Genomic DNA, 13,865 nt, shown 5'->3' with positions numbered 1-13,865 from the left:
TGTGTGTGTGTGTGTGTGTGTGTGTGTGTGTGTGTGTGTGTGTGTGTGTGTACAATTGCTAGTGAGGATCAAGAAAGTCTGTATAGGAGGTAGTACCTGAAGGGGCTTGGGAGTTTCAAGAGGCTGGGAAGAGAGAGAACTTTCCAGGTATGGAGGACAACTTGGGCAAAAGCATGGTTTATGAGCTTTAGAGCTGGAAGGGGACCTTAGAAATTACCTAGTGCTACACCCTCATTTTGCAAATGGACAAAGTGAGCCTTGGAAAAGGAAATTGGCATTGAGAGTAAGTAGTAAGTAGTGGCTTAGGGAATGGAGCCCAGATCCTCCATAGAGGTACCACACCCTATCTGCTCAGTAGCTGGTCTCCACTATGGTTTTTCCTTTTAGTCTTCTCTACTTTGTTGTTATGTTTCAACAGTCTATCAACACTCATCTCTCCCTTGGTGTCTGGCAGCAGGTCTGTAGTCAAGAAGCATGGTCCTCAAAAACAGTGCACACTCATGGAGTATAAAAGTTAGCACAGCTGTGAGTCAAAAGGGACAGGACTGGCAGGCAGGATTCAGAAGGATGCAAATGGTGAAAAGCAAATTGTCATTAAGGAACCAAGTGGGTGATTTGCAGGAACTGGGGGGTGGAGGGCAAAGCAGTCAGGAAATGAGTAACAAGGAAAGACCCCTCAATCAGCCTCTACTGAAGCTGCTTTTATCCTGTCAGGCCACTGAGACCTAGTCCTTTGGGACTCTGGCCTGCATGTTTGTCAGCATGTAGAAGATGACACCTAAAAGAAGACTGGAGAGAGTGTGTGAGAGGGGCACAGACAGAATTTCCTGGCAGCAGTATACTCCTGACATGGAGTCCTCTTTGCTCTTAAAATTAAAACAAAAATAGTCCCCCAGTCTTGTTCCATTTTAAAATTTTTCCTTCAAATACAAAGTAAATACAAGGTAAATAAAACCTGTTCCTGTTTCCTTGTTTGCTTTTTTTTTAGCGGATGATTCTTTTTTGCTCTACCTTTTGTTATTTTCATATATGCACATATACATACATAACATACATACATGCACATATGCATATGTTTATGTATATATGTCTATGTATGTACATACACACACACACACACACATATATATATGGTTTCCCACTCCTCTATGTGAATTGCTATAGCAGGCTCCCCAAATCTCATTATTCTATTCTCCTCTCAGTCAGAATGTTATTACCACACATGCTGCCCCTGTGACCATAGCAGGAATCATTTTCCTTGACCCTGGTACTCACTGGTCAAAGACTGACTACAATGGTTCTCTGTAGGGCTATGGCAGAACTTCTCACCACAGTAGAGATAGTTTTCTGATTGCTTATGTTTACTTCCAGCCTATCCAAAAACAGACCTCTGCAGTCTGCAACCTGAGCATTTCTGCTGATGAACTAGAAAATAAAAGGATCTACACTGCTCGAGTGAAGTCAAAAGTTTCAGGCCTCATGGGTTACGAAGGGCCGTGGAGTGACTGGAGCCACACCATCGAATGGTATAATGGTATGTGGGTAGCATCCAAGTGTTGGGATGACCTTGAAGGTGCTGGTATTCTAGAATTGGTTGACCTCATACCAAGGGCCAAGGGCCCCCACAACTGCCCCCATGACCTTTAAAGACAGCACCTTCCAAGAAATCTATCCCCCTCTGAACTTCCCAATGCATAGTGTTGGTTGTTAAGTCAGAAGAAACCTTGAACATCATCATCTGACTCAGTCCTCTGATTTTACAGGGAAAATTCAGCCCAGAACTGAAATGCTTTTGCATAAGTTTATACAGAAACCAAATAGCAAAACCAAAATTTGAACTCAGGGACACTGATTCAAAATTTACTTGACCCAGACAATTTTATTTTGTGACCTTGTAAAATCGGACCATTTGCCTTCTGTCCCTAGTATACTATATTCTCAACTGCTGATTTTTCACCCAGGCTGCCCCCCATGTCTGCAGTGTTCTGTCTCTTCATATCTGCATCATAGAATCTCTTTCTTCCTTCAAAGCACAGATCAGGCTTCACCTCCTACAGAAGCCTTTTCCTGACCCTTTCAGTTGTTATTTCTTTCCCCTCCACCAAGATAATTTTGCATTTGCTTTATTCATATTTTGTCCATGTCTGTCTGTGGAGATGCTGTCTCTCCCCAGGACAAGGATTGCCTTGTTTTTGTCTATGTACCTACCACAATGCTTAGCACATAATAGGGATTGGGGTTGGACTGATGATTTCATTGGATAGGAGAATCCTGGATAAGGAAATTCCCTCTACTCATATAGGCTGACATATTGTCTGCCACTTCTGATCTGAGAGAGTTTTCTTAGGGAATTGAGGGGTTAAATGACTTACCCAGAGTCAAACAGCCAAGGTCCTCCTAGTTTTGAGACTAGTTCCCAATCCATTACACCACACTTCCTCTGGCACATAGTAAGCACTTAATACATTAAAAAAAAAAATACATTCATCCATCTGTTCTTTGATTCACGTGAATAGGCACTCAAAGAATGAGTTGGTGAATTGAATCGGAGATGCCAGACTGTAAGCCCCTTGGGGGCAGGCACTGTCTTTTGTCTTTTTTTGTATCCCGTGGCACATGGCAGGCACTTAATAAATGTTTATTGAATTGAACTGGTCTATTTCAAGAGATTCCTGGATGGAAATTTCTAGCAAAATGTCATTTTGTGCGGATCTCTTTCCTTCCTAGAGCATGAAAAGCCTCCTCTGAGTGACCTGGAGCTGGCGGTGCCCATTTTCTGCATCTTGATCCTGCTTGTTAATTTGCTGTGCTATTTCAGTGTCATCAGGTAAGTCCAGTTTTGTGGGAGATGTGACCTCCTTTGTGTTAGTTTTGTCAGCAGACTTCCTAATAAGCCAAACAGGAGCCATAATAGGATAAGGAATGTGATGGTGGTTACTTAGGTCCTTGATTCCACCACTGGCATCTCTCCCTTGGCTCTCCCTCTTTCCATTCCAACCTCCAGCCTCCTAGGTCAGGTCTTAAAATAGCCTGCTAACTCATTTGCTTGTCTCTACTCTCTCCCCTGCCCCTTCCTGCCCCACTCCAATCCATCCTTCCCAAAGGTGCTGAAGTGATTTCCTAAGGAACAGGTTTTATCATGTCACTTCCCTGCTCCAAAGCTTCAGTGGTTCTCTATTCCCTCTAGAATTAAACATGAGCTCCTAAGAACTTTATATTCAAGGCCTTCCGCAGTCAAGATCCACCCTGGCTTTTTAGTTCTTCGTCTCCCACACTAATATCTCCAGCATTCATTTGTGGTTTTGAGATGTGTTGTGTCCAAGTTTGAATTCACACTCAGTAAAGTCAGTCCCTTTCCAATTTTGGCAAATGAATGACTGAGAAGGGTGGTGTCTGAGGTCAATTGTAGTTAGGGTCATGATGATAATAGAAAAGTGCCTTGTGGGAGTCAACAGTCTTGGGTTCTATTTCTGACTCCACGATTTAGTAGAGAGATGGCATTGGTCAAGGCTTTAGCTTTAGTTGTCTGATCTGCAAAATGGAGAGACTGATCTTTGCCCTGTTGGCTACAGGTTGGTTTGGGGAATGGTTTTGTATATGCAAAAACATTTATGCTTATTTTTATCAGAACTGAACTTTTCTAAAGCAAATGGGTCTCTGTCAAATGTCCATGTTATTTCTTTTGGAGGGGGTAAGACAAGATATAATTGGGGGTAAGTGACTTGCCCAAGGTCACACAGCTATTAAGTGTGTCAAGTTTCTGAGGATGGATTTGAACTCAGGTCCTCCTGACTCCTGGGCCAGTGCTCTATTCACTGCACCACCTAGCTGCCCCTTGTTATCTCATTTTAATAAATATTTCTTAAGCCTGGAAAGATATAAAGAACATGAGACTAAACTTCAGGTTGACCCAGGTTCTAGTCATAACTCTACTGCTAAATGTCTTTGTAACTCTCAGTACATTATTTCCCTCTGACCCTCAGTTTCCTCCTTGGTCAAATGAGTCAGGATTTTATAAGAAAGCTGGAACTGGATGATCTCCAGGATCCCCCATGTGGCATAGTGTAGTGTTGAATGCTGAATTGGGACTTTAAAAACTTGGGCTCAGATTTGGCCCTGGTGATTAAGTGATCTTGTGCAAGACCATCTTTGAATCCCATGAACCTGTAATGCCTCCACCCAGGATTACAAAGCTTGACTTGAGGACTCACTGTGGGAGGATTGCCCAGGTGAGAAGGGATCAGAGTCCATAGGTATTGACACTTTCTGTCCTTGATTCCTTATGTCTTTCTCTGCACCAACTTCTCCAGTTTTTCTTGGGGAACGTTCCCTTCTCTCACCCCAAACTGTCTGATTCACATGACAAACACTTGAAACTTCTTGTCTTACAGGATTAAGAAAGTGTGGTGGGATCAGATCCCCAACCCAGCCCATAGTCGCTTAACTGCCATCATTATTCAGAACCAACAGGTAGGTGACTCTGAAGACATCCTGTCACTGCCCACATCAGATCAGCCTCAATTCTCTGTACCAGTATTTTGAGTAGTAACACAGATAATTCAAAGATAGCAGTATTTTGGAATGTGTAAATGATTTAATTTCTTCTCCAATAGATTTATTTACCTTCATGTTAGTATGTTTTGCTTAAACCAATACTAACATACATCAGTAACTACTGATCCATATGACTACTTTCTTTATCTCCATAAAATCTTTATGAGAATGGTCTATACACATATTGAGAGTATCACTGATGAAATGCAAGAAGGGGTTGGGGATCAGCCTTGAATGTGCACTGATCTATCAGTGTGGGATGGTCCTAGATCATCACCTGTTATGCCCCCTCCTAATGATAAGGCCATGGCTTAGACAAGGTGGGAGCACAATCTCCAGCAAGGCCTACCACGCTGGAAAGGCTTTATATAAATGCTTAGCACCTGTGTGTCAGTCATTGGAGAGCAAGCCTTCATGCTGAATCAGCGATGAATCGGTTTGTCCACAAGCAACTAACAGAGACCATCTACTAAAGTATGAATGGTTTTATGATTTTCATCAGGGAAGAGAGGACTCACACTCAGAAAGTTAGGCTATTCCACTAGTCTAGATGAGAGATAATTAGGGCTAGAACTAGGCTGGTAGCTGTATAGTAAGAAGGAGGGGCTATAAGTTAAAAGTTGAAAGGGCAAGATTTGGCCATTGAATGTGGGGTGAGGGAGGGGTAGGACTTGAGCATGATAGCAAGGTATGAACCTGGAAAATTGGAAAGATGGAGCTCCCTTGACAGCAAAAGGAAGGTTCATGTGAAGTTCCAATCCAGGGGAACACGAGAGAGGAGAAAGGTTTTGAAGTTTGTTGTGGGCAATCTCTCCATCTTGGAGCCACTGAATTTGTCCCTAGATGAGGGGGAAATCTTGGCCCTGCCTTTGCCAATGTATTCCATTGTTCCTTCTCTTTTAGCTTCCAGCATGGGGGAAACTGCCTAAAGCAAAAGAAAATAAAAATTTCCCGTAAGTATATCATCTCAACCAGAGACCAGAATGAGCTAAGGAACAGATCTAGTGGATACTGGGTAGCAGGCCCGGCCAAACAAGCCTCTTCTGGGCCAATAGTGGAGGGAGGGAGGAGGGAGCACAGATGAGACGTATTAAGCACCTGCTATGTACCAGACACTGTGCTGAGAACTTTAAAAAGATCATCTCATTTGATCCTCAAAATAGCAATGTAGGGAAGGCGCTATTATTACCCTCACTTCACTTTGGAGGAAGGGAAGCTAGGTGGTACAACGAATGGAGTGCCAGTCATCTGAGTGCCAGCTGGGTGGCCCTGGGCAAGTCACTTAACCCTGTTCACCTCAGTTTTCTCATCTATAAAATGAACTGGAAAAGGAAACGACAAGCCACTCTAGTATCTTTGGCAAGAAAACCCCAAATGGCATCCTGAAGACTTGAACACAACTGAAAACAACTCAACAACAGTCCATTGAAGGAGACTGAAGCAGACACAGATTAGGTGATTTGCCCAGGGTCACAAAGCTAGTATGTTCCTGGGGCTAGGTTTGAACTCAGATTTCCTCACTCCAGACTTAGCATTCTATCCACTGAACCACATGGCTGCCTCAAGAAAGAATGAGACCTGGTTTGAGTTATGCCTCTGCCCATTTACTAGTCAGGTGACCTTGACCAAGTTATCTAACATTCTTTAATAGCCTCTTCTTTAAAGTTGGGATAACAATTCTTGCTCTGCATAGGGTTGTTTTGGAGGCAAAATAAATAATGTATCTGAAAGTGCTTTTTATGACAAAAAAAGCTACATTTAAGTGTCAACTATCATGATTTATATTTATTTAAGACTGGGTCTCCCTGTCTCTCTACCAGCCATTCATGGGTTAATCCAAATACTGACATGCAAAGAAGCTTTAACCTGTTTCATTTTTCCAACCTGGGTTGACTTGCCCTTTCTTGGGGAGCCTGATGGTCCTCTGCTTCCAGGTGCTTATGTTATTATTGGTACCAAACATAGGAGACAACCCATCGGACTTCAGCTTCCTGTAGCTCAAAACTCCCAAACTCAAGTGATCCACCAGCCTCCACCTCCCCAGCAGCAGTGACTACTGCCTTGAGCCACCACACCTGGCCAATTATGGTTATTTTTTAAAAAAATCAGGCAGAGGAACTGAAATCAATTATATTGACTCTACTTTGAATAGTCTTGTCTCTCTGCATTTGGTTTTTACTGAGGAAACTGTATTTGAGGATGGGAAGGAGAAAAGGAAAAAGCCTGGATATATGTTTACGTATAAGCTGGTGAGAAGCAAGTATGAATATAAATAAAAAGCAGAACATTGACCCTTGAGAGAAGAGACCAAGGGAAATCTGAGGCAGTGGGGGAACAAGGGAGCAGTTTGTAATCTGGCTGCTTTAGATAGAGAGGATACTATAAAGAATATCTTCAGTTCTCATGGTGGAAATCATCTTACTAGAACAGTTAGATAGACCGAGGCACAAATTTCTGAACATAATCAACTTATTAGTAAAGCATGAATTTACCAAAAATTGGGATCTCATCTTCCCCAGCCTTTAAAGTTAAGACCCCCAAATGAGGAGGATTATACTCTTTTATAGTTTGGGGGAATATAAAAAATAGCTAGCATCATAGATGGAAGAAAATATGATTGGATGGACATTGGGAATGAGGGCTAACAACAACCCCCTCCTTCCCTCCAAATCCAGCCATTTCATGCTACCCAAATCTACTTTTCCAGTTTTAACTCACAATGCTATGAGGAAAGCACTTTGTAAAACCTATAGTACTATACACATGTGACAGTTGCAAACATATACAATGCTTGGAAGTTGAACAAAGTCCCCAGTGAGTTAACTCATCTTTTTTTTTTTTTAAATTTCTCCTCCAAAAAATTAGGCACTTGAAGACATGCCTTTCCAAGCTGTTTCCTTGTTTGCTTAGCCATAGCTCAGTAGAGAAGGAAGAAGACACCCATCTCCCTCTCCCCAACAAACAAGAAAACTGTCCAGTGGAAGCCTGTAGATGTGTCTTAGTGCCGGAGAAGATCAGTGTGGTGCAGTCGATCGAGCTTTATGAGGCTGAGGTGGAAAGTGAGGAAGGGGATGCTGATGATGTTTCCTTCTCCCCATCTCCAGAGAACAGTACAAGCAGCTTCATAAAGAACAAAGAAGTGCTTGCAGACAAGTTTGTCCAAATGCTATTCCTTGATCTCATAGGAGAGGAGACTTTTATGCCATGTTCCAAGAAGCCATCTGGGAAATACAAGGACTTGGCAGACGCAACCAAGTCACTACCTAAGGAAAGCAAAGATCCAAGCCATTGCTGGGACAGCCCTACCAAGCCGGGTGCACCCATTTTCCAGAATGGTTGCCTGAGTGGTCCACACATTTCTGAGAGATCTGAAACTCTCTGCCAGAGTCCTTGCATGGATGCTGCTTCTCCCAAGGCCAGACAGCCTTCTGAACCCCACCAAGAGCAGTGGCAATTTCCTTCAGCTTCCCAAACTCAAGGCACTGCGTCAACCTTGGATTTAGCAAATGTGTCCATTTCAGACGCACCCCAAGTTGATGATAACCCTGCTTATCGAAGCTTCCACAGCCTCCTGGCCCAATCCTTGCCCAGGACAGAGGAAGAGCTGAGCCTTCCTTTAGGCTGGGAACAGATGGACCCATGCCATGGAGACCTTAGCTGCTCAGAGGGCTCTAACGCATCTTCTTCCCATGACAGTGAGCCTTCTGCTTTGTTCCAGTCAGAGGGAGAGAGCTGGGAGGAAATCCTAAGACAGAGAGTTCTCAGACAAGAAGAGGATGTCACTTGTCCCTCCATCTTAGCAACATCAGGCTACCGGTGTTTTGACAATGCTGTAAGGCAAGGCAATGACCAGAATTATAAGGCAGCTAGCTTTAATGTCTCCAAAGAATCTGGATATCGATCCTTTGCAAGTCTTCTAAATGATTCTAGGAAAGAAGCCTCTGCAGAGATCTCTGATGAGGAGTCTGAGTCTGGAAAAGAGAAAGGGGGATACAAGCCATTAGAAAATCTCATTTCTTCTATCCAAGAGGCAGGGGAAGTGACTCCTGTTCCACTATTCACCTTTGGCCTGGATTTAGGAGAAGCTCTCCCTCAGAAGTACCAGCACAGTCCTGTGTCCTCCAGCCTCCTCAAGACATATAGTCCCCAGGAGACATCAGAGGAAGACATAGGAAAGCACTCTCTGACATTGGACTGGAACGGCACCGAGAAGCATGAGGAGTCCTCAGTCTGTTCCAAGTTAGATTTTGGCAGTGGTGTAGTCTATTCCACCTTGACTTGTCATTTATGTGGGCACCTAAAGAGATGTCCAAGTCCTGATAAAAATTATACACCCTTGGGCAATGCCCAGAACACAAAATGCAACTGTATGGTTGAGGTCCTAGAAACATCACCTCCTCTCACAAAAACCACCAGCTTCTGCCCTTCAGAAATAATGGAGAGTCCAGAGAACAGGGTGCCAAGGACCTCTTCTGTGGAGGTTCTTGGGGAGAGCCATTTGGAGGACAAGTCTTCTCTGGGAATCTGTGTGTCTCTTCTTTCTCGAGACTGTGAAGATCCATTTGACTCCACTTCAGATAAATGGAAAGGACCCCTTCATTTAAAGCCTAACCCTGGTGATGTACCAAGCCCAAGCCAATCCTTCAGCCCCAACATAGCAGACTGTGAACATGAGGACAACACCTACATAAAAATTTCGTAAATGAGCTTTGGGGAGCTTGGCAATCCTCTAAATCAACAGTGATACACACTTGGTTTAGGGAATCATTGAATTTCCTTGGTGTGTAAAATATTTCTTCCATTTAGACCATTACTGAGTAGAAGCCAGTATGCCAGTCCTGTTACCTGAGCAGAAAGTCGTTGTCCATCCATGAGCTAGACCTATAGATGACAGCCTGATGCCTATTCGCTATGGGGTGGAAGGGAGCAGCCTTGAGCCTCAGAGCAGACAATCTTAATTCTGGAGTCTTGTTAAACCATTTGCCACAGGGTGAAGTATGCTGAGAAGGGTATAAGGGGCTACATACCACCCCTTTTTCCATCTTCTCTCTTCACTGTCCTAAAAGAATCTCTTTTAGGTCACCTATCCCCTAGTGAAATACAGGGCCCTTAGAGCAGCCAACAGTCCAGCAGCCTTTGTTGTATTCACAGAACTCTCCTCAAAGCTGGACACTTCTCAGAAAGAGCTTTGGCAAGGCCCAGGGTGGATATAGTTGGCAACTTACAGAGAAACAGCCCCCTCAATGTTTTGGATGCTCATTAATTTTCTGCCACTGGATGGATACTCAGAGAATTCCTTACTCCTTGATTCAATTATTTTATGACCTGATGATTGTAGCCGCAGTCCCCCCTGCAACTTTTCCATTGGACACTCTGTCTTGGTGGTTTCTAACCAGGGTTTATTCCCATCTCCCCCTCCTTCTCACTTGCCAAACCTTGACCTGGAAAAACCCCATGTGCCTTCTGGAAATCATAGAACATTGAAGATGAGAGCCCAAAGGGAACTTTGGACATAGGATGTCCAGTGAGATGGAACCTTAGAACATAGAATGTTGAAGCTAGAAGGACCATTAGAGACCTTAATCAGATCCCATCCCTTTACTGAGGAAATTAAGGCCTGATCAGGAAGGTGAAGCACCTCAGTAAGTGGCAGAGCTAAAGACTAGAGCCCAGGGCTTCTGACTGCAAGTCCTCTGCCTAACCATGCTGTAAGAAGGCACTGGGCTCCCAGGTGACATACAACAGGGGGTCTTGACTCATAGCTACATAGAATAGCTGGCCTTCATGGAGTGCTTTAAGGTACCCAGAGAACTTTACTCAGGTTATCCCATTTGTTCTTCACAACAACCCAATAAGGTTGCTGCTATTCTTATTCCCATTTTGCAGATAAGGAAACTGAGGCTCAGAGGAAATAAGTGACTTCCTAGTAGAACTAACCCAGACCTAATGTCAGTTATGACGATTTTTAGGACTTCTCACCAGGTTCCTGCCATGTTTTAGGATACTGAGTAGAAAAAGCCCCCAAAGCTACTCCCTGTGTGAGATGAAAGCAGCAATAATTATACAACAACTTCCACAGTTAGATGTAGACAATGAAGCCATGTCATCAACTCCCAATTATCTGTTTTGTGGATTATCTGAGCCTTTTGTGCCTTTTCTTTTCTGTCCTTTGGATGTTGCCCAGCTCTTTCAACAGGAGACTGAAGTAAGGGACCAGACTTGGTTCCCCTTGAGTAACTAATGAATTCAATTCCATGCAAGAAAGCATTTATTGAGAGTTATGTACTAAGCCAGGCAGCTAGGTGACTCAGAGAGAGCGCTGGGCCTGGAGTCAGGAAGACCTAAGGTCAAAACTGGCTGCAGACACTTAACTAGATGTGTGACCCTGGACAAATCACCTAACCTTCATTTGTCTTAATCCACTCGGGAAGGAAATGGTAAACCATTCTAGTATCTTAGCCGAGAAAACCTCACACACAGTGTGGTCCACTGGGTCACAAAGAGCTGGACACAGCTGAATCGACTGAGTAACAAGTGTGCTAAGTGGCAGAGACAGGATGACAAAAAAAAGTTTCTGCTCTCAGGGAGCTTACGTTCTATTGGGCAACAGGGAAAGAATTGGGCATTCAACTAGCACCAGTTCTGCTTTCATCATTCCCTGCACCAGGGCAAATGCCAGAGCCAGCAATGGTTGATCCCAGAATTTCCTCTCCCAGCAAATAAATACCTCATCATTTTGGTTAGTGTGGAAATTATTGTGACTGAAAGCAGGTGAGATGGTTCTTGACATAGTCACTCTCACATTGACCTCTGGGGTATTCTAACTATGTGGTCTAGGAGAAGATTGAGAAGGTGGGAGGAATATTCTGGAACTGCCAGAGATATTGTACTATGTAAACATTTTTATTTGTTATAAGGATTTTGTTTGTTTGCTGAAAGGGGTGTGTGTGTGTGTGTGTGTGTGTGTGTGTGTGTGTGTATAATGTGCTCAGTGTGAAGATCAGAGAAGGTGGGGAAAAGGGCAGGGATGTTCTGTGTCTGATGTTTGCTTTAAATAAATTCATTTCAATTCAACAAGTCTAGGCTAGATGACTACTATTCATTCAATAAAGAAACCTTTGTTAAACCCCTCCTCTATTTGAGGGCCCATGCTGGGTTCCTTAGGGGTGAAAGTAGAGGAGATTTTCACTGGACTGTGAAAAGCCTCCAATACCAGACTGAATTTAAACTTTGCAACAAATACTTTTACAGATAAGCACAGTAGAGACATTGAAACATGGGGGTCAAAACTATTGACTCCAATTCAACAATTATTAAGTATCTACTATGTGCAGAGAACTTAGTGGCAGATTATAGACATTCCGTTAATTACACTCATCTAGGTCTGGATAATTCAATCAATGAATAAGCATTTATGTATTTATGTACCAGGTATTGTTAGCTCCTGGGGCTATAAAGACAAGTCAGATAGTCTCTGCCCTCAGTGAACTTACATTCTAACAGAGCAGGCAATGTCTATATGTAAATATTTATAGATTATATTCAAAATTAATACAAGGCGGCTTGGGGAGGGTGAACACTAGCAGCTAATGGGGAAGGAAATCTTCATGTAGAAGGCAGCATGTCTGACTCCTAGGCTACTGACAGAAGCACTCCACTATCCTTCCCTCAGACTCAATGCAGACCAGACAAAGAGAACTACTGTGGGCACTATGGCATGAGTTATATTTGTAAGGTATTTTTTTTTAAGCAATTGGGGTTAAGTAACTTGCTCAAGGTTACACAGCCAGGTGTTTCTGGTTGGGTGCTAAGTGTCTGAGCCCAGATTCGATCCCAGGTTATCTCAACTCTGGGGCCGGTGTTCTTACTTGCTGTGCTACCTGGCCGCCCCTGTAAGGTATTTTTAAGGCATGATTTTCTAATGACCAGGTGGAAAAATTGGTAACAGTACTATTATTCCCATCTTCTCTCCAGGTAGTGGAGAGTAAACTCTCCAATGGTCAAGAAGTTTCCTGAGGGGAACACAACTGCCATATGTGCATACGCGATTGAATGTTTTCCCTTTGAGATATAGATGGAACTTGTTTTCTTGCCCTGTAAAGAGATGGAGATACTAGGCTGCTGCCAGGGGAAGTTAGGGGCAAAGAGCTGACTGTCAATATTAGCAGCACTCAACTTTGGCAACCAGGACATTGGACCATGGCCAGCAATGTGGTCACAACTTGATAGAGATTTCCCAGCAACCATTTGGTTCAGGACCAAGGTGGCAGAAAGCTGCAATCTAAATCTGGAGTAGAGATGCAATCTGCCATCAGATTGTGGGAAGTCCTCCTCCTGAGGCAAATTCCAGAGTTCTAGGGGGTGCCAGCTGCATTAGAATGTGGAGCAGGAGGTGGGGAGATGGGCCTCTCTTCCATGCCGCCCTTGGCTTACTTTTTAAACTGTAAGTTCCCATACTGTCATGAATCCCAGTTTAAGAACCACTGCCCTAGATCAACACTAACTGGTTCAGCCAGGATTTCCTTCCATCCAACCATCTAAAGTGACACAAGACCAGGTACATATGAAGTGTTTCCTTCATCGGTTAATTACTTACTAAAGCAACAGTCTGTTTTTCAGTAATTTTACAGCAAACAGGACATGAACTGGGTGTGGACTGAGCTGATAACAGTAGCTGAAGTGGTACCCACAATGCTTGCCCAGCCTTCACTCTGCCAGCCCCAAATGTGAATTATTATTATTCATGATTTTATTATAGCTAGGATGGGAAAAGGTTGGTGGCAACCAACAAAGGGGGCCTTTCTTCCTTTTCCTCTCCTTAAGAGGGAAGAAAAAGATAGTCAACAAGCATTTATTAAGTGCTTACGGTGTGCCTAAGGGCAGTTAGGTGGTTCAGGGAGTAGAAGTCAGAAAGGCCCTGAGTTCAAATCCAGCCTCTGATATTTACTGTGTGACTATGGGCAGTCACTTAATCCTGTTTGCCTCAGTTTAGTCATCTGTAAAATGAGCTGGAGAAGGAAGTGGCAAACCACTCCAGCATCTTTGCCAAAAAAACCTCAAATGGGGCTTCGGAAGAGCCAGACACAACTGATCAACTACAAAACAAATGCTAGCTATAGCAAGGCTAACTACATGTAAAGTTGGAAGGGACCATCGAGAGGTGGAGGGGAGAGGGGAAGGAGGGGGAGGAGGTTCCCCATCCCTAATTTAATCCAATCGCCCTCATTTACAAAGGAGAAAACAGGTTTAGAGAAAGAAAACCACTTGTTCAAGGTCTCGGTTTGGCAGAATTGAATCTGAACCCAAGTCAT

The 13,865-nt window shown here is 43.5% G+C and overlaps 1 protein-coding gene across 3 annotated transcripts in view; it reads left to right on the top strand.

The window, feature by feature from the left end:
• The window catches only part of IL4R (interleukin 4 receptor), a 48,836-nt gene extending 37,205 nt beyond the window's left edge, over positions 1–11,631 (top strand). For all 3 annotated transcript variants that reach the window (XM_069064171.1, XM_069064151.1, XM_069064160.1), the window contains exons 6-10: positions 1,372–1,534; positions 2,728–2,827; positions 4,392–4,470; positions 5,458–5,507; positions 7,420–11,631. In XM_069064171.1, the coding sequence (XP_068920272.1) occupies positions 1,372–1,534; positions 2,728–2,827; positions 4,392–4,470; positions 5,458–5,507; positions 7,420–9,256 (2,229 nt within the window). In that variant the 3' untranslated portion in view covers positions 9,257–11,631. The remainder of the gene's footprint in view (positions 1–1,371; positions 1,535–2,727; positions 2,828–4,391; positions 4,471–5,457; positions 5,508–7,419) is intronic.
• The last annotated feature ends 2,234 nt before the right edge of the window (positions 11,632–13,865 follow it).

The sequence above is a fragment of the Petaurus breviceps genome, unplaced genomic scaffold, assembly GCF_028583685.1.
Source record: "Petaurus breviceps papuanus isolate PSGF00001 unplaced genomic scaffold, PetGlider_PUasm1.0 138, whole genome shotgun sequence".
NCBI lineage: Eukaryota > Metazoa > Chordata > Mammalia > Diprotodontia > Petauridae > Petaurus > Petaurus breviceps.
Note: the sequence above shows the minus strand (reverse complement) of the source record. Positions and strands in the feature narration are given on the sequence as shown.